At 37.3% G+C, this 25671-nt stretch overlaps 1 protein-coding gene across 1 annotated transcript in view; it reads right to left on the bottom strand.

Annotated features, from left to right (window-relative positions):
• LOC103780784 (serine/threonine-protein phosphatase 2A 55 kDa regulatory subunit B gamma isoform) overlaps positions 1–25671 on the bottom strand; it is a 134702-nt gene that overhangs the window by 32919 nt on the left and 76112 nt on the right. The window contains exons 2-5 of the mRNA XM_008948474.1: positions 22015–22112; positions 21244–21409; positions 17044–17156; positions 15312–15489 (exon numbers count right to left, since the gene is read on the bottom strand). Coding sequence (XP_008946722.1) covers positions 15312–15489; positions 17044–17156; positions 21244–21409; positions 22015–22112 — 555 coding nt within the window. The remainder of the gene's footprint in view (positions 1–15311; positions 15490–17043; positions 17157–21243; positions 21410–22014; positions 22113–25671) is intronic.

Below are 25671 nucleotides of genomic sequence, written 5' to 3' on the forward strand. Positions count from 1 at the left end.
GAATGAATTTCCTTGTATGATAATGGAAACATAGCAGTCTCCTCAAAAAAGATTAAATACCCTTTGAAGTGAACAGTATGAATAAAGAAATAGCTGCTTTATTTTACTGAAACCAACAAAGAATTTTATAAGAAAATGAATTTTGTAGACAATAAACCTGCAACTCATAATCTTATAGCATACAGAGGACTGAATCTCCTACCATTATTTTGGAATTGTTTTTATGTGATTTCAGAGTTCACTGCATAGAAATCATTGGTATAGTCAGATGAAGGCTACAGGAAAAAAAACTTAACTGACTCTCCCCTTTATTCAACCGCAATGGAGGACAGGGGCTTTATTTAGAAAGCCAGACAGAATTTTCCATACTAACGTTGTAAGAAAGCCAAAATTCTCATCTTTCTTATTTCAATATATACTGATGTGACACTTATATTTTTAGACCTCTGTGGGACTTGTTTTTTTTTTTTTTTTAATTTTTAAGCACTTTCAGAAAATAAACTTCATCATAGCATATATTCCCAAACCTGGCTGTTCCCTGTGTTTTCCATACAAGTTTGTTCCAGCTCCTAATTCTGTCTGCAACTCACATTCAGGTCTAGTCCTAGAAAGATTCACTGGCTAATAGTTGAAATCAATAGCAATTCATAGAAGCTGCCAGGGCTTCAGTTTAGTGTAATTGATTACCGTGGTCCTGCTGAGGCTCTACACTTTTAATATAAGCATTTCTCTGAGTGGTTTCCTCTGTTAGTCATGTAGTGCACACTATTTTCATTACAAGGAGGGAACTGTGATGCTTACATATCAAGCTCTACCAGTTTTACACTACCTATGTGGTGGTTATATCATTCCTACACCATGCAGCAGCTGAGGGTATTAATTCCAAATGGCTACAGTTTTTTTCTAGGTTGTGTACATCAGGTGAGCAGTGACAGAATCAGGCCTTGGTATGCTTGATAACATCATGATATGATTATGTCAATCTTATTAGGAAAGAAAGAAGCAAGCCTTAACTCATAAATAACCACCCGTTTACTCTTTTCTTCTCATTTCTTAAAGATATACCATATGTTTACACTGTATGTTTTCACTGTTGAATGACAATACTACAACAGGCATGTCAGGACAGTAAGGACAGCAGTGGATAGGGTTCAACTTCTGAATCTCTCTCTTTCAGACTTGTTGTCAGTTTCTGGAATGGATTGTCAATAGGTTAATGGATTTGGCCTCTTCTTCAAATTCCAGTGTTTTACCTTAGGCAGGGAGATGACCCAGTATTTATACTCTAAGTACCTCTAATAGCCACAATGTCAATGCTTTTTTATCACACAGCATTCACCCACTGCTTCACTAAAAGCCTGTACTGTACTGGTTATATTAAAAGCCCAGAGAGTTGCAATTATATTGTCTGTACCATTTCACTCTTCTCAACCACAAAGGCAGGAACTGCTGTATAAGCGTGTGCTCCTTCAAGCTGTCTTAGACCTAATGTTAGTTAATGCAAGGTATTGATCCACACTTGAAAATTACTTAGTAGTAAAATGTCAGCCCAATTCAATTTTTAATTCCATGGTCTTTATAAAGTGATGCTTTGGACATCACACTGGAGTTAGGAACTCTGGCAACAGTCTCATACCAGTGGTGATTTGCTGAAAATATCAACTGAAATGGCTTGATTTTGATTGGCAATAAAAGTCTCCATCAAAGGTATTTAGATGGTGCCATTATAACAGTAAAAAGGCTTCTGACAGCTTTTTTTTTTTATAGTTTTTTTTTCTTGCATCAGGATTATGAGATACAGTAAAGAGTAAAAACTGCCATGGGCTTTTAGCTTGGAAAGCCAAGTCATAGACAATTATATTAGGTGCTGTGCATACACATAGTAAAGGGATCAATCATAATTTAAAGAACAAGTACAAAGAGCATACAAAGAACAGATTAAGTAATGTTAACACAGTTTTGGGGACTTCTGAGATTTCTTAACTCAGGAATTACAGCATAAATTAGATGAAATAGAGAAGTTAGTGGAAGAAGAAGAGACCTGGTCATAGCTAAGGGGCTGCACCAGCAGCAATAAACTTTGCAGCTGCTCAGCTAGAGCCAGCCATAAAAGAGAATTTGGCCACGTTAAGTAAAGAAGAGGTATAAAAACTGAGCTACTGTTGAGATCTAGCTCACCCAGACACAGGATGTTATATTCAGTACATCCTCCTGTCTTATTGGTAACAGACATTTATACAGTGTGTATAATGAGGAGGTCTGCATGCTGGAGTGGTGCTCCTTGGGCACTGGCCTCACATTTAGGCTCAGTGAATGAGGAAGTGACTGGTTTAGCTGGCTAGCAGCTAATAGGAACAAGAGTCTTGCAGGACTACAGAACTAACAAGATCTGTTCAAGGCCAAATGGGAAGCAAGGGACAGGACTTAAATACCAAATGTCTGAAGCAAAGCAGCAACTCGTGGACCTTCCATCTCAAGTTTCATTGAGAATTGGAGACATTTGGCAAGAAATAAAAAAGCAGTATTAAGAAATATTTTCTATTCTTTAAGTTCAAAGCAAAGGAGAGTCAGTATTGCTGTCAATGTTTTACAGATAAAGACACTGAAGCATGAAGTGGCAAAGATTTGGCAAAGGTCAGCTTAAGGGCCAGCAAGAGCAATAGTTCTAGATTCTGCTTTAATGGTCTCTCCCCTCACTACCACAGTACTCCAGGCATGTGAGTATACACTCAGTTCTTTCCTTGGCTAGTCAGTTTTGAGGGGTTTAGATAATATTACATTTGTCTTTTGGAATTTTTTCCCCAGTATGCAAACCAGTCTCAAGACTCACTCTGAATTTAAGAGATCTCATTTGTATCTCGGTAACATCAGAATTACTATGCACTCCCATTTTGGCAGTAGAATAGCATCAGAAAGCAGCAAGACAATCCCAAGTCTCCCTTACTTAAATATTACTTGAAAAAAGAATCAATATATTTTAAAGCTACTTAGTCAAAATTAGGAAATTGCTTTTACTGCCATACATTCAGTAAATGTCATGAGATTCGCTGTATGCAAGTTGAAGAAAAACAAATCTAATACATAAGAGAAATTGCCTGTGGAGTAGTTTCAACATTTGAATAAGTGTTGAAGGCAGAGAATTGTAGAATAGCACTGCCAGGAAAGAGAGTATTTAAAATGATGCAAATCACATTCAACCTTTCTCATAGATAGGCCTGTTCATATCCATCGCAACCATCAATTTACTATGAGAGTAATGAATTTAGAAGTAGATACTGGAAAATCTTAATTTATTTAAGAACTGAAGTTTTGGCTTGTTTTTTATAAAAGAACACCTGCATTTTCAACTGTAGACACAGTCACATGCCTGCTTAGCCACAACCATATGCATATTCAAACTTTCAAGAGCAAAGAAATCATTATCTACATATACAGAGCTGAGAGCAAAATTAAGTGGATGAGTCAACGGAGGAAGACCAGCCTTTGTAAATGCACATCTGCATTTTTCTGCATACAGTACTCAAGCTCTAAAAGGCTGCAAAGCCATATTTATTTTATATATTTGCACCATAATTAATTACGATTTGTCTGGAACTATTGTGGGATGCTAATGTTACATTTGGAACATAACAAATACCAGAAGAGCCTCAGGTACATATAAATTGTTAATAAAAGGACCTATTAAGTCACCTAGCTCAGCTTCTCTTAGGCTGTACTCTTCTACGTAGTATGATAAGCGGCACCACGTATAGCAAGAGTTTCAAGAAAAGAGCGTAATTTCGACATAATAAGTCAAGGATGAATTATAAACTAAAACAGTATCATCTCACCATTAACAAGCTTGTTTGCCTGAAATCAGTGAGTTGTTTAAGAGAACTGAGAAGGATCTACTTGGTTTGCTGAATCAAGTCCATGGTAAAATAGAGAAATACAACTTATGTAACCTCTCAAACTCTATCTTAAAAGTAGCCAGGGATTGTCTCCTACATAACTTAGAGGAAAGAAGAGATAAAATGCCTTTCTAAAAAAAAAAATTAAAAAAAAATTACCTACGCATTAATAGGTAATACCGTCAAGAATTTTCTTCTGGATAATTATTAAAATCCCATGGAGCTGAGGAAGATCTGCCTATTAAAAGGCAGACACGGAACTTCCAGCTGGAGGGTACAGACTCATTAGAGCATTTTGGTGGGGATTTTTCTTTGCCTACACGCAATTTATTCTTCCATATACCTTTCAGAAAACCCCAATATAGCAGTATTTGTACCTCAAGAGAGTAGAATAATTCCATATTTTAACTGAAGTTACAATTCAAGTCACAAAGGGTGCATTTTTTACAAAATTTAGCTAGCTAGAAGTGTCTTCTAAAGCACAACACTCTTCCCTTCACTGGATGTTTGTTATGAAAATAGCCAAATAAAACTATCTGCAAAAATACTTGGATACATCTGAAAAACAGGTACTTTAAAAATACTAATAAAGACTTGCATTAAAAATTTATACTGATATTTCTGACTGCAAATAAATTTGCACTGCCATGAAACCCCTGAACATGAGCAAGATGAAATGAGATTTAAGTTCTCACAAGAAACTCCATAGCGGAAGTTTTCCACATAATCTACATTAAATTATATAAGACACTTGATTAAAATGTTTTGGCAAAACTTGCTGTCTAGTTGCTTAGTTTATGTGAAAGGATTTACAAAAATGCCCACTGGCTTTGTCACTGCAGAGAAATACTGGTTCCAGGAGTCTGAAATACCAAGATTATTCTCTGAGGCAAAGGGGTTCAATATTCACAGCTGTATGCATGTTTGTTTGCTTGCTGTGCTTTCAGAACATTGATTCCAGACAAACCACATGGCTTGCAATCAGTATGAAAGCAGTCAAAATAGATCTGCTCTTCACTGTGGTCTTGTAACTTTAACAAAGTTAATATTGCCTTTATTTACAGAGCATATTTATTCCAAAGGTCCTAAAAGCGATCTCCCTTAACTACTGCTATTTCATATGCAACAGCACTACTGAAGTGCAGTCCTTGCCAGTGTGTATTATGACAACAGAAAAGAAAGAGAAATGTCTACATTAATGAGAAGTAACCTGGCTACTTCAATAGCGAGAAAAGCTTCCACGATCTCAGGTTTTAAAGGATCAAACAACACAGAGGTACAGACTGCAAGGTTTACAATACCCAACATGATCATGTAAGTGGTTTTATGACATCTCTGTTCTTGTATGTAATACTCTTCAAGCTAAAGGATTTTAGCCAATGAGCAAAGCAATTTCTATTTTCTTCTTCTTTACGTTAGTACTCTGCAGAAGACTGTGCTTTGCAAGGTTAATTTCAAGTCCAAACTCACATGGGAATGAGAATAATTGGACTCATTTAAGAGAATTCTCCCTTCTGGCACAGCTGATTAAATTATTTATACATTATCTTTTCGTATAATTGTACCTAGAACAGTGTAAATGTGGTTTTTTTCTAACTTTTAATAAATTTATAGTACATGTTTTTCAAGTTGGATACGCCACCTGCACCTGTGACAACAGAAAATGGCTCATTTTCAAAATGCTTCAGTGAGAAATTAATCCAGAGGGGAACAGAAGCATGTCATTTAAAAGCTTCCACACTGACACCATGCTGATTAAAACTCATCAACTAAAGAAATAAAATTAGTAAGACAATAAATCTGGGACTGAATCCTGTTACCCATTTCCATAGGAATAACTTCATTGACTGCAGCCACATTACACTAAAATATGAGTGCTACTTATCTGAGCGTCATCTCCGTGATGTGATCTTTTATGTCTAATTTAATATTCCTTGCTGTAGTTCCCTCTTTGCTAAGGATCTCAGATTCTGGATAAAACCTAAAAATTCTAATGGAATAAACCACTAGGATGAGAAAGGAAATCTGGTTGGTGTCATTAACACTCATTTGATAGCAACAAACTTGAGAAAGCTTTAGATAATGATATTTTAAAGGACATTCCTGGTACAAAACAATAACTTGTTAGTGAGGGTCCTAATTAAATTGGAAAGCAGTCAGCTTTATGGAGATCTGTGTAAAGACATCTTCACACCTCTTGTAAAATTCTAAGTATCTTCTATAGTGCTGTTGCCTAGATCACTCTACAAACACATGAATACAGTGAAATCCCAGTTGTGTTCTTTAATGTACTATTAGAGACTTGTGAAACAGCTTTTAAGGGCTCAGGATTTCACACCAATCTTGTAATTTGCTGCCACTCCAGTCAATTTTCCTTCTCTTTTTTGCAATTCGCTATATAGTTTTAAAAAACAAAAGTACTTTAATGCCTTTAGCTATACTTTTCCTTACCTCCAAAACAACAAAACAGGGATGGGTCTCTATGTGGGGACAACTGTGTTAGAGAAGACAGAGGGGGGTTAGATAAAGAAATCCATTAAAAGGATAATGTAATCACATATTTATTCATTCAAGTTGTGTATGGACAGAAGTGATAAGTAAGAAAATTATGTATTCTGATTAACAAATTAATATTTTTATTAAACAATAAAAATCTGCAGTGCAGTAATTATCCCAAGGCTATAGCTATGTTCAAATCACCTTAAATTAATTTCTTTAAAAGCAATTCCAGAAAAAGGAAGAGTCTGGTCTTTGCCAAGAACACAAAAGCCTCAGCTATAATTAGTTTTTCACAGTCATGCTCAACTCTTCCAATTTATTTATTTTTGGAGGATGGCTAGATAGGGAGTACTTCCACAGCACTATCCCATGCCCTGAAGACACTGATATCTGACGCTCTAGCCATGTATTGTTTGCTTTTGCTGCAGGGCACATTTCAGCTGTATGGCAAAAAGGTCTCAGACAGTGACTCAATGCTAAAATGCTGTTTAACTAGCTCTGATATCGTTCCTTTGGCTATTAGATGTGCTCTGTCATCCAATTCCCTCTGACTGGCTGCTAGCCAAATTCCTGAGATAGGAGTCAATTTAAGGTGATGAGAATAGTTAAAAAGCAGTGGTTTCTGACAAGGCTGGCAAGAAACAAAACCAAACAAAAGTCTTGACAGACCACTTCTGCAAATGTACTTATCATTTTCAGAGCTCTCTAAATCTGGACTTAAAGTCTCCTAAAATATGCTGAGACTTCTCTGTATTTCTTTTACAAGAAATACAAATCATCCTTAAGGTTGTTGCAGTCCCTACTCACACAGCCTTACTGCTACAATTATTATCCGAATCACAGAAGTTATAAAGACTGCAATTTGCACAAGGTAACAAACACACGACTGTTCCTGCTCTGAAAACTTGAAAACTGTACTCAATTAAGAGATTCTACAAGAGATGTTGACCACATCAGATATAATGCTGTCTCCAAACTGAACATAGTTTTACCTCAGCAGAAACAGAACCAATTCAGTTCCTGTTGTAGCTATCCTAGTGTCTGCCAAAGTCATTAAGGTGACCCTAGATATGCAGTTTTCTCTTGGCACTTTGCACTAGGGATGCAATGAATTTTTCTTACAAATGAGTCCATTGAGATTTCATGAAAGGCTCCATTTACTGTTGGGATTCTATATGGCTGAGAGAAGATGAAAACTTGCAGTTACACATACTTACCTTTTTACTACTTTTATTCCTCAACTGACACTAGAAACTTTTCTTGTGATGTTAATAAAAGAATCCCTACTGCACTCTTCCTAATGGGCAGCAAAAACACACATCAATGACCTTCCCAGCTACCACATTTGTAAAATCCTTATTCTGGTGGTCACATGAGATATTTTGTTTAAAGTTTAAAATTCTTTACTTCATGCCACGTTTGACAACAGTGGTTACATAGAACAAGTGTTCCTATTGCCCAATGCATTGTTTAATTACATGCCCATGGAACCAGTCTGGTCCCCTGACAAGCAGTCAGAGAATTATTTGTCCTTTTATATTCTTCTTTATTATTATTTATCTAGTATTACATACCCAATTAGTTTGGACCCCTACAGAACCTAACACAGTTTAAAGAAAAATCAAGCTTTATTTCATCATTGGTATCTAGTAATATTGCTTAACAGCTCCATTAAAATGATGATTAGGTTTTATTCTTTTAACGTCTTTCTCCAGTTAATGTATATAAAAATATTCTTTTTACACTGCATACACAATTTTGACATTGGAATTCTGCCTAACTTTACTTGTATACGTGGCTAAGGTGTGGTATGTAGTTAATATTTTAACATAAATAAAGAGGTTACTGTACTTTGCTTAAACTATCACCGTCTGAGGCTTAATGTTATAAACATCACATAGAGTAAATGCAAATTGATGCATGAAAAAATGATAAAAGAGGCCAAAATGCATTTCACTATATCTTTTCTGTCTCAAAAAAACCCTGCTTACATTTACTTTAACTCTTACGTTGGCTAACAGAGATTCACTCACCTTCCTAGCTCTTGGATCTCCCTCAGATGATGCATAAACTTGATAGCTGGGAATTCAAGCTATTCTACATCCACCTGACTACAAATCTTTGTCTTGATTTCCAGTGGATTTTATTTTGGATACCATTATTTGTCAACTTCTCAGCACAATGAGGAAGTCCTCCCAACATCTAAAGAAAACATGATGTGTTTTTTACTTTCATGCAAGCAAGGATTTATTTCTGAATAAGCCCACCGAGAGGAAAATAAAAGGAGAATATCAGAATTTTGGTGGGTCAGTGCTTTAGACAAGAAATAATGTATATGTACTTCACTTTGACAACAGCAAAACACCCTGCTCTCCCCTTCAGTAACTACTGTAGTCACATCAACCAGTATAGTCACACTTGCTTTTCCAGGTCCACAATACTAACTGAAAAGCCCTAAAATGTTGTGTGGAAGAGCCCAATTCAAGCAACCGTTTGTAAACGAGATTTATTTGTTAAGCTTTAAGTCAGTACTGAAAAAGCACAAGAACTTTAGTCAGGTATCAAAGACGTGTCAGACCTCCCTACAAACCAGAATTTTATCCTCTTGGTTTTCTGGGGCATCTGAAAAGAGATAGTATGAATTGCTTATACTACTCATGCAAAGAATCTTTCCAGAAATGAGCAAATACTTCTCCACAATTTCAAGAATTCCCTTAAGTATTCTTATGCACCATGGTAAGTATAGGGGACACCTTTCCTGTGGTCCTACCAGCAGCATGTTATAAGCTCTCTGCTATAGCTTGTTCCTATTTCTGAGCTTCAGTATATGACCTATGAGCTGTTGCTACTTACATATATGGTGCTTTGCTGACAGAGTAATATTCAGCATTAAGAATAAGAAATATGTAAGCACCTGCTGCCAATCTATCAATTACACCTTAGCAAAAGAAAAATACTGAACTACACCAGGGTAAATGATCCTCAAGTTAGCGGGTGATTTGGTATCTACAGTTGCATAGGTAATTTAAAAATAATTTCTTTTTAATGTACAAATACTCTAAGCTGAAAGTTCTCAAACCCAAAAGTTAATGGGAAAAGTAAATGGAAACTGGCACTTTGCAGAGCTTTGAAACTCAGATTACTTAAAAACAACCTGAAGTTAAATTGCATGGATAACCATGAATTTCCATCTAGTATATTCATTTTGCAAATGAAAAACTTTTCCATTGCTTCAGATAAGATTAATTTAAAATGAAAATTCTTTTAATATCTTGGGAAAGATAAACAGGCTTAGGTACTAAAACACTTTCCCTAAATTAATCAACAAATGACTAAATGTTAAGCACTACAACAAAGTTTTTGCTTGTGATTATCTTTTTCAAGGTTAGAATTGTCGTATTTAAAAAAAAAAATTACTTTTCTCTGTCAATTACAGCAACTGATCCCTAGCAAAAAACCTTTGCTGGGCCTCAGTGGAATTCCATCCCATTGCATTCTGGCAGTTAACAGATCTCTATGGAGCAAAGATACACTGACTTGTATTTTTCCAGAAGAAAACCATTTTTCTGCCATTTCTTCATCTCTGTTACCTTTTTTATGGGATTTTTCTCTCCTGATCAGTTTGTCACTTTATCTAATGCAAATTTAAAATATGGATAGAAGTAATAGGAAGTGGGGTCTCACAAGGCAACATTCAGATTTTGGGTTAAAATTCCACCACACCTACTTGGCTCTAACAGTCTTTGTTTAACTGAGTATAAAGTGGAGCTAAGACTAAGTAATCACAAAATTTTATTGCAATTATTCTAAAATATTTTTATTGTGAAGTATTTAACTGTGCTAAATTATGCCGAACACTTCAGTAATACAAAGGAGGAAAGATGTCTATCATGACCAGTTTAATTATCAGCAAACAAGAAATGGCAATGCAGCAAAGAACCTAACCATTGAGTACTGATAGAATCACAGAATCATAAGATCGTTTAGGTTAAAAAAGACCTTTAAGATCATCAAGTCCAACCGTTAATCCAGGACTGCCAAGTCCACCACAGAACCATGTCTCTAAGTGCCACATCTACACATCTTTTAAACACCCCCACAGATCATGACTCAACCACCTTCCTGGGCAGCCTGCTCCAGTGCTTGACAATCATTTCAGTGAAGAAATTTTTCCTAATATCCAATCTAAAACTCTCCTGGTGCAACTTGAGGTAACTTCCTCCTGCCCCACTGCTTATTAATTGGGAGAAAAGACCGACCCAAATTTCATTACAACCTGCCTTCAGATACTTGGTGTGAACTTAGGGTATTCACAAGTTTCAAGCCAGAAATTTATTTATTTTTTCTAGAATTTATTCCTTTTTTTTTCTACTCCTTTTTCCTCTACATACTGTTCTTCTCCATGGCTTTGCAAGGTAGATCACTGGAGCCCTTAGCATTTCTAGTAGTTTACTTCAAATCAGAGTACAATTCAACACTTATCAAAATGCACAAAAAAACTCCAGTTGACTCAGATATGAGTTGGGTGTAAAAATCTTTATTTTTACTACTGTCAACTCTTATTTTTACTAGAAGGCCACTATTCCCCCCCCCCCGAAAAAAAATGGAAACTAAGGAGTGCATTACATCAATCCAGAATCTTATCAGTTTGTTGAAAACAGCTTTTTTTCCCTCAGTTGTTTACGCAGGACTGTTCTAATTACAAAAGAAATAGTTTCTCAATAGTTACAGCTGAGAAGAGCCAAAGCACAAAAACAGGGTACATAGTACCACTGCAATCCTCTGCTTCTAACTTACAGACTTGATTTTAGCTTCACAGGTATCTTCATTCTCCTTTAAAGGAGAGAGAGACAGAGACAACACATATGGGAGAAGGAAAGACTCTGGAAAGTGAAGAATGAAAGAACACAAATTTGAGGAAAAGCTACTCAAATGTTGCTAGTAGCAACTCAGCTAGAACATGACTCCACGGTATAACATATACCTTTTAAATACATGATACAGATTAGCAGAATCTTTCTTGATAGAACAGGAAGTGCTAAAATGGATTACGCTGAGCTCTGAAAAGGAGAGAAACAAGGCCTGCCACCTACCCAAACAGAAAGCGTATGCCTGAGGAAAGCAGTGCTGCGGCTGGGGGTGGCAGCAGGTTCTCACACAGCCAAGGCATTTTTTGAGAGCTCAAAAAATGTATCTTTGTGCACACAGCTTGTGCACAGTCATCCTGGCTGAGGAATTTTTATAGAAACAACCTTATCTCACTCAAGGGCATAAACTTGCCAGCTTCCAGCACCACAAATGCCAAGAGAATACTGCACTCAGTTTAGCATTCAAATGCTTAGCACTGAGGTAGGTAACAGGAATTTTATAAGGCTAGCTATCTTCCCCAGCCTGGGGGCTGTTCCCAGAACACTATACATGCCCTATATATGCAATATATTCAGGTGCACAATAGACAGACACAGACTTGGTCTCCACGTATCATGTTATTTTGGTTTTTCTATTTCTTTTTGTTCTGTTGTTTGCTTCTTAAGTAAATTAATTTCCCCAAGATATGGTGCCTAACGATCTGACTATCCATGATATGCTTCAAACACTGGAATACATTAAACTACAAGAAGGCTCTATGGTGATTTGATAATTAGCTCAACCCTTCTGGGACACAGAAAAAGGAATTTTTTATTAAAACAGGATAACCCTGGACTATATTGATCTGACTGAGAAATGAGTATTTTAGTCAAGACGAGTCTCAAGATGAGTACGTGCTGGAAACAGTGATGCTGTTTCCATAGCAATGCCATGACAGCCTCTAGAGTGAAATAGTGTGCTACCAGGAAATGAAGCAAGTTCAAGTGCTACGAGCCACATAGTTCCGTGAGCGATCCAAATACATTCTCATAAAGAATATTTAGTACAGCTATATAGTCCAAAGATTGCTGCTGATGTGAGTAAGCCTTATCAGTATGCCGCCAGCAGTCCTCTGTTTTCTCATTCACTACATCCAAGATGACTTATCTAAAGACTTAAGCTACGGGCAACACTGCTAAGCCATTTCAGACTGAACGTTAAGAAATACAGCAACCTTTACCTCACTTCTTTTCCAGTGACGAATATCATCCATAATTAAGGACAGCGACTCTCACTCTCCATAACACAGCCAAACACATTAAACCTTAGAGCAAAGAAAAGTCTCTCATGTGCAATTATTTACCAGCTGACCTCTCCCCTCCTCCTCCTACCCAAACCATACTGAGCAAATCTGCTTGCAAGTGGGAACCAATGTACAGAAGTCTTACGTATTCCTCATGAAAATGTCAACAGCCATAGCATAAAACTCACTTCTCTGCTTTTCACCCCTGTTAATGTTTATGCTAATACAAAAGAAAACCAGAAACCACTAATGGTATTTTATTTGCCTAAGGCTTTACCTAAGGCAAGTACTCTGGTCAAAATTCTGCAAAGCTGATTTAAAATATTTTCCAGAGAAGACAGGAAGAGAATTAACTTAAGATATGCATTGCTTTGTCTTTTCATTTGCAAAGAAACAAACAATTCTCAGTGATTTGTAAAACTGATAAAATAATGACTGTAACCCAACTGTTCTCAAATAAAATTCTACAAGACAAAGTACCGTACTTGAAAAACACCCTAGCATACTGCTGCTAACCCATTCTTTCTCCAGCATTTCTCATGCAATTTGTAAAGATGTTCAAACATGAACTGAAAGTCCAGAAACTCCACCACCCTCTTGGGTAAACAGATTGTAGTTCATTATATGTAGTAGAGCTGCCTCTAAGGGAAAGCAGAAAGACAAATACACATCACTGCCAGATCCCTTATTAACAAATGCCACTTCAAACCAAAATGTTTTCTGTTTATTGTTTTAAACATATATTTCACGGATTTGAGCCTTGCATGTAAAACAGCAAGTTGCCTCATTTCCAATTTGCATCTAGCGAAAAGATGTGAAGCAAGCATTTTTAAAGCTGCCTGAGCCTCCTCCTGCCTGCCTCCCTAAATCTATTGGAGAAGGCACCAAGCCCAGCAACATTCCTTTGTAATCTACACTGTTCGCTTGTTGAACAGTGCTGTTGAACATCTTTGTGGGTGACATGGACAGTGGAAGTGAGTGTACTCTCAGTAAGTTTGTGGATAACACCAAGCCATGTGGTGTGGTTGACACACTGGTGGGAAAGGAGGCCATCCAGAGGGACCTTTACAGGCTCCAGAGGTGGGCCCATGCCAATCTCATGACACACAACTGGGGTCAAATATTCATTTGAGACTGATATTTCTGTCAGTAGACTCTTAGCATGGCAAATCACTTAGTAAGAATACATGCCCTCACGAACTGTAATAACTATTTATTTATTTTTAAAAAAATTGTCAGAAACATTCCTCTTGGCAGTCCTACTTTATAAAATAGCCCTTAGCACAATAAAAGTGATTGCCAAAAGCAAAGACTTATCTTGCATAAGTATTCTGGAATGTGATCTGGTTATCACACACAGACATGCAGAGATTGCTGTGCATGGTCTGACTCACTGCTCTGCTTTAGAAGAGGAGGATACACTGCAGAGGAGAACGTGCAGTAGTCACATATAAAAGTGTCCAGGACAGAGACAAGATTGGGGTGTGAAGCCACAGTTATGTGGATGCTGTCAGGAGCCATGCTGCTACTCCACCAAGGTATGCTGGAAAACTATTTCCCTGCTCTGCTCTCTCTTACTAAAGAGTGGAAGTACACTTGCTTGCATACCAAAGACAGACAAAGTTGGATTTTGAAGAATCACATATAAATTGGTCCTATATGAACAGTCATATTAAAAAGGGCACTATCTGGCTTGCCTAATCTAGGCAGCTGAAAGAAAGACAACAATATGAGTCTGGGAACAAATTGTGGAGATATTCCCCGCAGTTCCCAGGGTAAAGGCACCTGTTAGTTGATTCTGCAACAGCAGTTAATGACATTAGGAGTTGTTTAATTTAATTAAAAAGTTTCCTATCACATTAACAAAGTATAGGTTAAGCTCCATGGATCATCTCACCTATGAAGTAAGAAATGTAAACAATCACAAAAGACAGGGAGAACACCCCATCACATTGGTACTTTCTTTCAGGAATTTGCCCCCTGTAGGACTTTATTTTGATGTTTAACAGTCCCTCACAGAAAACCACAGAGAAATATCCACCGGACTCCTTTTGAAATACTTAAAAAGAAATCACCAAAGGAAAACAACATTCTGAGCTGGCCCCATAACCTATTTCTCTTCTTACTGGCCCGTTATGTTCTGCAAAACACAGTGAATCACTTTTCTTGGCTACATTTTCCTTTGCTCCTCCTCCAAGCCACCCTGTTGCAGTGCAAGGGGCAGCCTCACAGATGACTGGAATCATCCCACAACACAGGTTTCAGGATGATGCCAGCATTTGCTACAGCAATGAATGACTGGCATGAATTACAGACACAACCACCCACACAAAGCAGCTGAGCCTCACCCCCCTAAATACTGCACATCTCGGGCATTGTGGTTCTGGGAAGCATGATGATGGAGAACAACGGGTGCAGTGAGAATAAGGACTGACCTCTCAGCAAAGCAAGGTGGAGCAGCTCATCATGAAATGTCTTCAGGAAATAACACAGAGTATTCTAGTCAGGTGGATCATTACCATTCAGCTGGCATCAGTTTCCTATTTACTTGCCATTAACTAACTCAAAGACTTATTTTTCACATAGAACTCTGCAATTTTTGCAATCTCTTAGCTGTCTCTTACAAAATCTGAGCATTTTCTATTACAAGTACTGCAGGGTTTCTGATGAGTAAATGTATATTTCAAAATCCACACAAAATATTTTAAAAGAGCTCTCTGAAGCCCCGCTAACACTATCAACACTGAGCAAGGAACCACAATAAAGGATACTGAAGCTCCTATCTGTGATTGCTAAATGCCAGAGGTTAATCCTGAGATCATCCGCTGACATGTATGTCTCACAGTCACTGTTGACAGATATTGAGTTGACATGATAGGTGTGACCATTAGCGAAGATTCTCCGGGGAGTGACTTCTACCATCAAATCCATAGGTTTCAATACAGGCACCTGCCAAGAAAAAACCAAAGCATAAACCAGAAAGGGAGTAAGATTCAAAAAAAATTTTTTGCTAGGATGATGAGAGTTTCAGAGGGGAGCAAGCATTCAAAGACTGTGATTTATAAAACTTCTCAACAGTATACGCAAGCTGAGTTTCCCCATGGATGAACTGCTGGGCAAGGTTCATCCTTGAAGAAAGGAGAGCCAGGCAGGGTGATGGAAAGCCTGCACTGTGGGAAGGGAGGCACTGGCAGCTGCCACAAAACTGGCCAATCCCACCGCAGGAGCTACTGTCCCACGTACGCAGGAAGCTCTGGCCCTGACAAGCAGTGAAGTCCTCGTACTTTGCTTTTTCTGAAGTGTTTACTCTTAGTTCTGTATCAGTTACAGTATTTCTTATGCTGCTTGATGTCTCTCAGAAAAGTCAAGCTGTGAAAAGGCTACAGTGTCAGAAAATCAAAACACACAAAGTCTTGGAAAACAAACCAAACATGTGTATTGACATACTGTACATACACACATACTCCTGAAAAACCAAGACCACAGACATTATTTCCCTGTATATTACTTCAGTGTCATGCTTCAATAACCAGTCACTGTCAATTTATTCCCTATTGGTGAAGTATTAAATACTGTGAGACTATTCAATGTTGTTGAACATGCATCAGAAACAATCTATCACACATCAATATACAAGATACTTAAATAGGAACACAGAGGAGTTGAAGCTTTGAGTTTAGCTTGATGCTAAAGTAACAAAACAATGGTTCACTCAGCCTTTGAATTCTCAGACTAGAAGCATTTGGAATGGTTTTGTTTGCCTAATCATACAGAATAAATAAACATTCCATTAATGTAGTAATTTTTACACTTTGGAGTCTTTTGTCACAACAGACAATATTAGCTTGTTTTGGATGTGAGTGTTGCTTGTTTGTTTTTAATAATAAAGAAACACTAGTGTTTATACAACATAGATTTCCAGTTCTAACCTTTAGCCTCCTTCTTTGCCAAAACACCTGGAGTAAATTCAGCCATCAAAGTCTGAGAGCAAAAACCTATTACATTATCATACACACTTATATGAATTCCATGACTGCATCTGTTCAACAGTGCATAACGTCACATACATTGGAGCACAGACTACTGCAAAACCCACTCTTCAGATAGAAGATAATTGTTTCATACTACTGAAATAAAGATGAGACTGAAATATGATGTACTGTGTTTAGCTCAGTTGCTCTGAATGAGGCAAGAACACTGTTTAATATTAATTACAAGTAGAATGCTTCCAGCACACCAGGCTGAAGAACACAGTGTGAAGACACACTAAGTCACACACTGAGGAAATTTTATTAGGAAGAATAAAACTGACATAAACTCTCTAAATGCATATGTGTTGGTCGCTATATCATAAAGCATTTGTGACTTGAAAGTGTGTGACAGATTCAAGACTGTTATCTGTCAACTAAAATTTCAATGAGAATAATGATATACAGGCCTAGCACCCATGACTACCTTCTTCATACAGAAACGACAGGACTTTGGACAAAGACAACAGGTTACCTGCAGTGATGTTACTGTAGAAAGATCTTTAAGTTTTCCTTCTTCATCTTTTAAGTTGTACCCCTCTGGTCTCTTATCTCTTTCAGTAATTTTCCATAACTTGATTGTTTTATCTTGAAAAGAAAAGGCAAACAGCTGTCAGCACAGGAATTCTGAATGTGGTTACCCACATTTCACAACATATCCCTTAAAGGAGTTTCTACACCTTGGTTTAGACAAGTCTTGTGCTGGAACAGTCTGGATCACTTAATTTTGCACAGCCAGGAAATGTTGCCAACAGAAAAAGTACTCACAAAGCACATCCCATACCTTCAACATGAGTCAGTGGGTCCTGGCAGCTGAGAGACCGCACAGAGCACATACGAGAGCTGCTCTCGTGTGCAGCTTGGCAGTTTGCAGGTGGAACAGACCAATACCACTTGATGCTCACTGCTGAAGCTCAGTTTGACAATTTGACTTTGCAAGGAAATAATCTTGCTATTAAAGTCAGTTTGCTAGGTTACTTATAAGCAGCACAAGAAGAGCATGGAGGAGACAGACTGACTAATGATACCCGCCTGGCCAGTTGTGGGACCAGGTACTGGTGTATTCCTGTAACAGCAGGAGCTCCAGCAAGTGAAAGGCTGTGTGGACAATGAGATGTTTCTCCTTCCTAACGGAAAGCAGCTGAGAAATATCTGAGAAAAAAACCTGAAAGAATTGTGTTGTACGGGTGAGACAGTAGTATATATTAATCTTACATAGAATGGAACTAAACCTAAACTCTGCCTTTTTCATGATGGGTGAAGTATATGATGAAAGAATAAGGATGCCCCTCATTTAGCAAAGAGCCTCTGAAGCCAAAAAATATAAGTTTTAAACATTCCGGTGGAGTTTGTCCTTGTGCTTGTAGCAGCTGAAGCTGCAGATTTCCCTAACATTGATTGTCCACTCCTCCTCTGCTCATGCACCCAACCTGCCAACCCTAAACCTCCCAAGGCTGAAAAATCAGTGCCAAGTCTTCTGCAAAAAGTCTGTCCCTAAGCTTGTAACAGTTGTGTCACTCATCTGTTCATGGAGCAGACAAAGCCTTTCCAAAGCTTCTGCACTTCACCTGCCACCACAGTTTTCATTAACCTCAGTTCTGCATCATTCTGATTTCATCCCACTTTCTTCCTCGACACCCCCTTCCCAAGTACATAGCAGAGCCTAATTCTTTCCCCAGTGTGGCTGATCCAAATACTTCTTTCAAATTCTAGTATGAATGATTTTAAAGGCAGGATTTATGAATAGATGAATTTCTTTGCATTTTTGTAATGCCTTTAAATTTGACTTTTTTTTTGTTCCATAATCAATCACTCCACTACTCTGTTTTTACTATTGTGCATTTCCTAACAATATTGATGTTAATTTTCAAGAAACACAATTACAATTGCTCAATCTACAGAACCCGAGGTTAGTTCAATCTGCAACTAAAAAGCTCCATTTAAATATTTACATTTCAATTGTATCAGTCACGTTAACTAATTACTAAAAATATATAGACTATGTCATGCACTTGAATTTTTTTTACATGTCAATAGTGCATTCCTGCTTATCTACTCTAAAAATTATCAATACAACTTTTGTAAAATTCATTATAAGAAAAAAACACAAACAATTTTCCATTGTTGGGCTTGACTGTTACTGATAAACTTATCCCTTTCATGAGTGAAAACTATTTTATTTGTGGCTAAGGGTATCATGTGTTGGTTTTCTTCTCCTCAGTCTGCTTCTGGACTTTATATAGTCCCCAAAAATTCTAAGCATGCTTGTATTTCACAAAATATAGACACATCTCTGTGAGGTTCAGTATTCATGAAGTCTCAAGAGTGTTGTGAAGTCCACTTTAATTAATGTCTGCTAAGTAGTCTCAAATCATCAGACGAAAGGATCCGTATGGTACAAATTCTGACTTACCTGACGTAGCTCATATTGAAAATGGCCCAAATATATTCTAGTGCAAAATATACCAATGAATCCTAATAATTTATTATTATTATACTACAAAATCAGTTCCACTTACAGCACAAATCAGAACTGTAAGCACTGCAAATCCACAGTGGGATGCAAAAGCCTTGGTGGTTTCTTTCTGCCTCCATTAATTACGATGCTGCAATCAAAGCTTAGCTGATGACTTGTCGGTAACGTGTGAACTGGAAAGGAACCAAGATCCCCTCTGACAGAGGTGACCTGTGCAGGAACAGCCTCAGACACAGGTCCTCTTCAGAAAGACAGAAACAGATCTGGGCAGGTGCAGGCCTGTCAAGTCTCATATATTGAGGGTGAGATTTAGACAGACTCTCCCCTCATGTTCCCTAACAGAGGGATGCTCCTTCCAGAAAATTCAATGGGCAGCATCCACCTGTGCCTGCAGAAAGAAAGGATGCTGTTTCACAGTTATTTTTCTGACCAAAACGGTGCTTTATATCCTAAACTACCAGCGAGCAAAATATCAAAAATAGCATTAAAATACCAGGCTCAGAAATCAGTAAATATAAACCAGTACTCGAAGGTAATGCCTTCATTCTCAACAACCTAGGGAAAATACCATTATCCCTTCTTATAGGCATGGAGTTGACATACATTGTCAATGACTTCTCACAGGTCATCTGTGAGACAGTGAATAGTGCAACATGGACCTTCTGTATCCTAAAGTTAAAACAATCTTTAAGAGTACACCAACAGGTGAACCTTCAGGCTTCAACCCTGCTGTGTCAGGAAGCTAGGAATCCTCACTGGCACACAAAAATGTTTTGTAATTCAAAGCCAAAATCCACAGGCTATGGCTTAGACCATAAAGAGGTCTGCTGGGATGCTCTAGAATTAAGAAGGCAGAAAAAAAGAGGCCAAAGTATTTTGCCAGCTCCTAGGCTTGCTCAGCGTTGGCTGCAACTGGATTAACCCATAGCAACTCTGATTATTTCTTACTTTCTCCCCTCCCATATTAATATCAACCTGAAAACAGATACAAAGGTCTGTCAGGCCAACCATAAAAGCCATGTGTCTGAGGACTTGGCTGTTTTCCTCAGTGTTTCCAAAAACAAACTTTAAAATTAAAAGGGAGAGGTCTACTTTTAATGATCTGCTTTTGTATCATGCACTTGGAAGAAGCCATTCATAGTTAAAGTTATCTGAAATCAATTATTCTGACTAAGGGAAGTGTGTAGAATTAAACTGCCCAAGTTCATAATTAGCTGAATTATTAAAACAACACAAATCACCTACCTATAAGAGATTCAAATATTGCAACAGTGCCCACAAGAAGTCAAAAGACGACTAATGAAAACAGACTACAAAACCTAAAATCATTTGTCTAATGTGAATTAATGTAAGTATTATTTATTGCCATACATTTTAACTATACCAAGTAATCACTTTGCCCTAAATGGTCAGTTCCCAAAGGTGAGATTACACTTTTTCTGTCAGCAATTCCTGATTACGCTCTAATTTATACAAGAAAAATTCTTTTCTGATTACAATGAGTTCTAAGACTTAAAATCAGATATTTTTGTCTCATGCATCACTAGCAGTAATAAAGGCTGTGGGTGCCCAAATATTTCCTGAATGACACCTGTGCACATTTTGGCTCCATTCAGCTTCTTCCCTGTGTCACATCTGTGTATCCTCTCTTAGCAATAAATACTGAATTTTTTTAATCAACAGGTCTTAAGCATGTTAGAAAGATGAGTCAGTAACAATTTTGTATTATTAATCCTACAGCCTTTCAAAGATTTGTGTAACTATTTAGAACTTAAATAAACCATTCTGATGATAATGAAAGGAAAGAAAAAAATTAATCTCTCTCACCTACATTCATTTACATATCTACAAAGAATAAAAGTTATGAGAAATACAGCAGACAAAATTCTAAATCCCCAGTGAAACACAGCTGCTGAATAAGGTGATACCTTTGTCACAAAATTTATTTCAGGATAGCATTGTACATTAATAGCAAAAATGGATAGCTCTCTAAATGTCTATGGAGAGTCAATACAAAAAAACCTATGACTGAATAAAACTCATAAATAACAGCTATCAGAGTCAGTATGACAGTCTTGGTAAACTCTGAAAGAGGAAATTACTAATGCAGTAGATTAAAATGAACAAATATGTACAGCTGGCACTGAAATGCCCAAGACCAAAATACTGATGTGTCCTATATGCCCTCATCTATCTTACCATTTGTTGATAAAAGTGAGTGAGCTGCATTTTGCTGTGGTAACCACTTGATCTTGTTTATTTTTTCTTCTATCTCCAAGCTCTTCAAATAATCAAATTCAGGTTCATGGCTCTGGAAAGTGCTGTAAACATTGTACTCCCCCTGATTGTAAGGCTCATTTTTACTCTGTGGACAATAAGAACAACAAAACCATGTGATTTATGAAGGCAATATATCTCTATCTCTTAGGAAAGGTGTATAAGCAGCCGTATAAATATAAAAATATTGCAAGTGTAATTTAATTTCTCATTTAAAACATGATACTGACAGATTAGTTTCTACAGGAATTAAATTTCCTGTAAATACTGGAGAAACATTTAATAAAAGGCAGAATTTTTGATGAAGTGTCAGTTATTCAGGAAAGCTTCCTAGAAAAGGTACTGCAGACGGACCAAATTTAAAAGTGAAACATAGAGGTATCGCAGCAAAGGTACTGTTTTATATGGAATGGTTCCATCAAACAGGAAAAAGCTACTAAAATAATGTAGAAACAAAACAAGAACAACCTTCTTTTTTCTTAGCTCGGAATTTTGCAGGTTAGAGGCATTTTGCCTCAGACAGCAAACTTCTCAGTTAAAGTTCCTTACCCTCTTTCACTTCACCTCCAAAGAGGTGACACTCTGCATTCTGTTTTACTGAATCTTGAGATTATAAACAAATTTGCTAGATGGAATTAAGCATAAAGCAAGGTTTTAGCAAGCTATGAAGGACTGCACTGGTAACTCACATACCTCAGGTTCCCTTTGGAATATAACAACCCGACCCCCCTTGTCACCAGTAGCCAGTAGTTCTCCAGTGTGGTTAAACTCAACTGTAGAAATAATATCAGCTGGAGGGAAAAAAAAGAAAAAAGCAAATTTTAGACTGCTACTAAAATACAAAGCTGTTAAAAATATCAAGCACTCCACAAAAAAAGCAACAAATGAGGGATTTGACGGAATAAGGATGAATTCAACAGCAAACCACTAATGCAAACAGGCTGCATGCCATTGCCATCTGAGGTTGCTACACAAGGAAACAAGTGCAAACATAACAAGGCAAATCTGTGTTTCCAGCACATTTGCAGTTTGGGAGCGTAGGAGATCTCTGAAGAGGTTATGCTTCACCAAGAGCAATCACAGGCTGCTACTGCTTTTTTTCAGTAATGGTGATGGCAACAGCACTTGCCTCCTGCTATTTCCTCTATCAAGGACCGACATAATATCCCAGTCCTGTTGCATGTATTATTCTTCATGCTTTATGAAGGTTTTAATATAACCCTTTAGCACTAGTTTTCTCAAATATGTGTTTGAACCAAGACTGCAGAAGCAAAGTATATATAGCTTGTCCTACCTCAGGAAGGCAAAACCAGAACTGCTCACTGAGCAATGCTGGCAACGGCCCATTCAAAACATCATTCTCATAAATCATTTCAGCACCATAAAAACATATCATCAGAAGATAAAAAAGATCCCAGTCTCTTCTTTTTCCAAAAATTTTCAACAACTCTCTTTCCCCAAGCAATTGCATCAGCTTAAACAAGAAACCTCATCAAAACCTGAGGCCAGTCTTGAGTACAAATTACTATACATCAGGATGAGAAGTGAGAAAGAGACTCTAGAAGCAAAAGAACTGGTTCTTCTGTTTGTATGACAGTAAAAGATAGAATCATAATCTATGGTTAATCCTACACTATTAGCATAATTTAAATTAAAATGCCTAGTGCAATAAAGAAGCCATCACATATACAATCACCAACAAATGCAGGGTATTACTCAGAGACTGCATGTATGAATCCTCTGTAATGATCACTATTCACTCATCAGAAACATGGGCCAGACTTTCAGAAGCATCAGTAGTTAGCAGCTCCCCTGTAGGCATGAAAAGCTGTGGTTTTCAAACACTCTCATCATCCATCAGTTTACACTGAGAACAATAAAGCGACAGTGGGCTAAGCTCTTTTGAAAACCTAGCCCCAGATGAGCTCACCAAAATTCAAAGGAATTGAAATAACAAGTGGATGCACCATTTACTTGATACATTTTATGAATTGAAAACATCTGTTCCTATTATTCTTTTAATAAACTAGCAGTTGAGTGTTAGACAGCTTCTATTGCCAGTAGCTCTCATCAGCAACATAGCCATCCAAAAGCCAGATCCTTACTGGAATGTTATAAACAATTCACCATCCAAAAAAGGAAAACTTTGCCCTAATCATGGGAAAGAAAAATAGCTTTTAAGAAAACCTCACAATCAAATTGTTCTGTTTGAAAAAAAAATAAACAGCCAAAACCAACCCACCCAACAACTTTCCCTCTTTTTTTCCTCCACCACCACATATATAAAGGAGGAAGGGGGAATTATAAAGCATATATGTAATTTTGCTTTTTTACTAAATAAAATATGTTAATGTGTAGACTTTGAGAAAACTTGATTATGACAACTTAGTATATTTTGGGTCTGAACCCAACACTTCAAAGAGCAGACAGATTCTGTTTACGGTTGATGATCTGGGGCTTGGGATGGGTTGAGCTTGATCTAAAAAGCTGCATTTTTTTAAAATCTAAAAATCTAATCAACTGTTTTGGCATGTAAAGTTCATTTGTAGAATTTCCACTGGAAGAACACTTCTCAGATATTTTGTTCTTATAATGTAAAATTCATACTGATAGTGGGTGTGGACTCTGGCTTATCAAATAATATTTGCATGATTTTCCTTATTTAAAGCTGTATCTTACCCCAACTGTCCAAGCAGAAGTGGACATATTGACAGTCCTTTTAGAACGAAGCCTCTTATCTTGAGTATGCAGTGGTGAGAAGGGTAAATGCAGAGGGGAAGAATGGAGTATCAATTGAAATATAGGTGTATTTGTGTGAGTATGGATGCACGTGTGTAATGTACACATGATTTTCTCAACAGGTCACAAAAGAATCAGATAAAACAAATGGAAAAAAAATGAAAGGCATTTAAACCTACATGTGTGAAAGCACTTGCCATTGGCCTGGAATACTACCACAATGGCACAAAATACTCTCCTCTATGGTCACAATGGTCACAATATATTGTATTGCTCTTTACAGGGGGCATCAACCAATTAATTCCCAGTACAGTCCACCAGAATATTTGTACAGACTTCAATAGTAACTGAACCAGGGTTATGATAAAAGACCTCTGCATTTCATTATTATATAGCATTTGACATTAAAATACTGTGTGCAGTTAAGTGATTATTGTTTAAAGAAAAACAGCTAAAATAAAAGTATCTGTGGGGAGTGTGTAATGATGTTGTTCTCAGGCAAAAGTCTCTCCCCTACAATGTGTTTCTTCCAGATACATCCCTCTTTTCTATTAGAAAAACTAATTCTGAACTGGAAATTACCTATCATTTTTAAATTAACTTGTTCTGAAAAAGAGCAGATCCAATATTCCAACCTTAGAGGCTATACAGCTTGTTGGAAAAAAAAAATATCCTTGAATTGGAAAATCACTTGTATTGATCCTGTAAATAACAGCTGAAAACAACAGAAAAAAAAAAAAAAAAATCTTATCCAGCATCTCTGTTGAGCAGGCGAACATTAGTCGTGCTGCTTTCATAAAAATTATTAGCCAGGCTGGCTCTCCCAAGACAGAGGAGGTAAGAACACAATCAATCAACAAAGATCTACAGACCCTTCTGCAGCACATTCCCCTAAATACTTATTAAGACTGTGGCAACACCAGCCACTACTGTCCCATCCTGCAGATTCTTCCATTGGAGAATGGCCCCCTGAGCGTAAAGAGCAATTAACTACCAGATTTCACCCTCTCCAGGACACATAAAAGCTCCACAATGGAGCAGCTGATGAATTTGCATGTACAGTAAGCCCTTGGCAAGGGATGGAAGAGATGAAAGAGTCCTTCCAGCCTCCTTCTGCACTACACCTTCCATATCTCCGCTGGCAGTGCCAAGCTTTGCACTAAAAATTAGTATTATCAGAAATAGAGAACACTTACCTATTAAGAAAAATTATGGATAACCTCAATGCCAACAGGTAAATGTTTCCAATCAGATTGCAAATCCCAACTTTTATCCAATATTAATCTTCCTAGCCCATTTTTAAATTCCCCATTTTGTCTCTGCAGAAATATATATAAATTTGCATTTAGAAATCACAATGCTCATATTTTCATTCAGTTAAAAGCACAACTTGGACACACAAAGTAGAGATGCTGACCAAAAAAAAAAAAAAGCAAACCAAAAACCTTCAGAAGACGAAAGTACTCCAGGGGGATATATAGCTGGTCATCTGTTCCACATCCTGCCACAGCAAATTCTTCCAGCAGGTATGACTGTTCCCCCAGATTTATTTTGCATAGTCACAGAAAGACATCACATTACTCTACAGCTTAAACTGACAGGAAGTTTTTC

Source organism: Merops nubicus, unplaced genomic scaffold (genome assembly GCF_000691845.1).
Source record: "Merops nubicus isolate BGI_N331 unplaced genomic scaffold, ASM69184v1 scaffold1, whole genome shotgun sequence".
In the NCBI taxonomy this organism is placed as follows: Eukaryota; Metazoa; Chordata; class Aves; order Coraciiformes; family Meropidae; genus Merops; species Merops nubicus.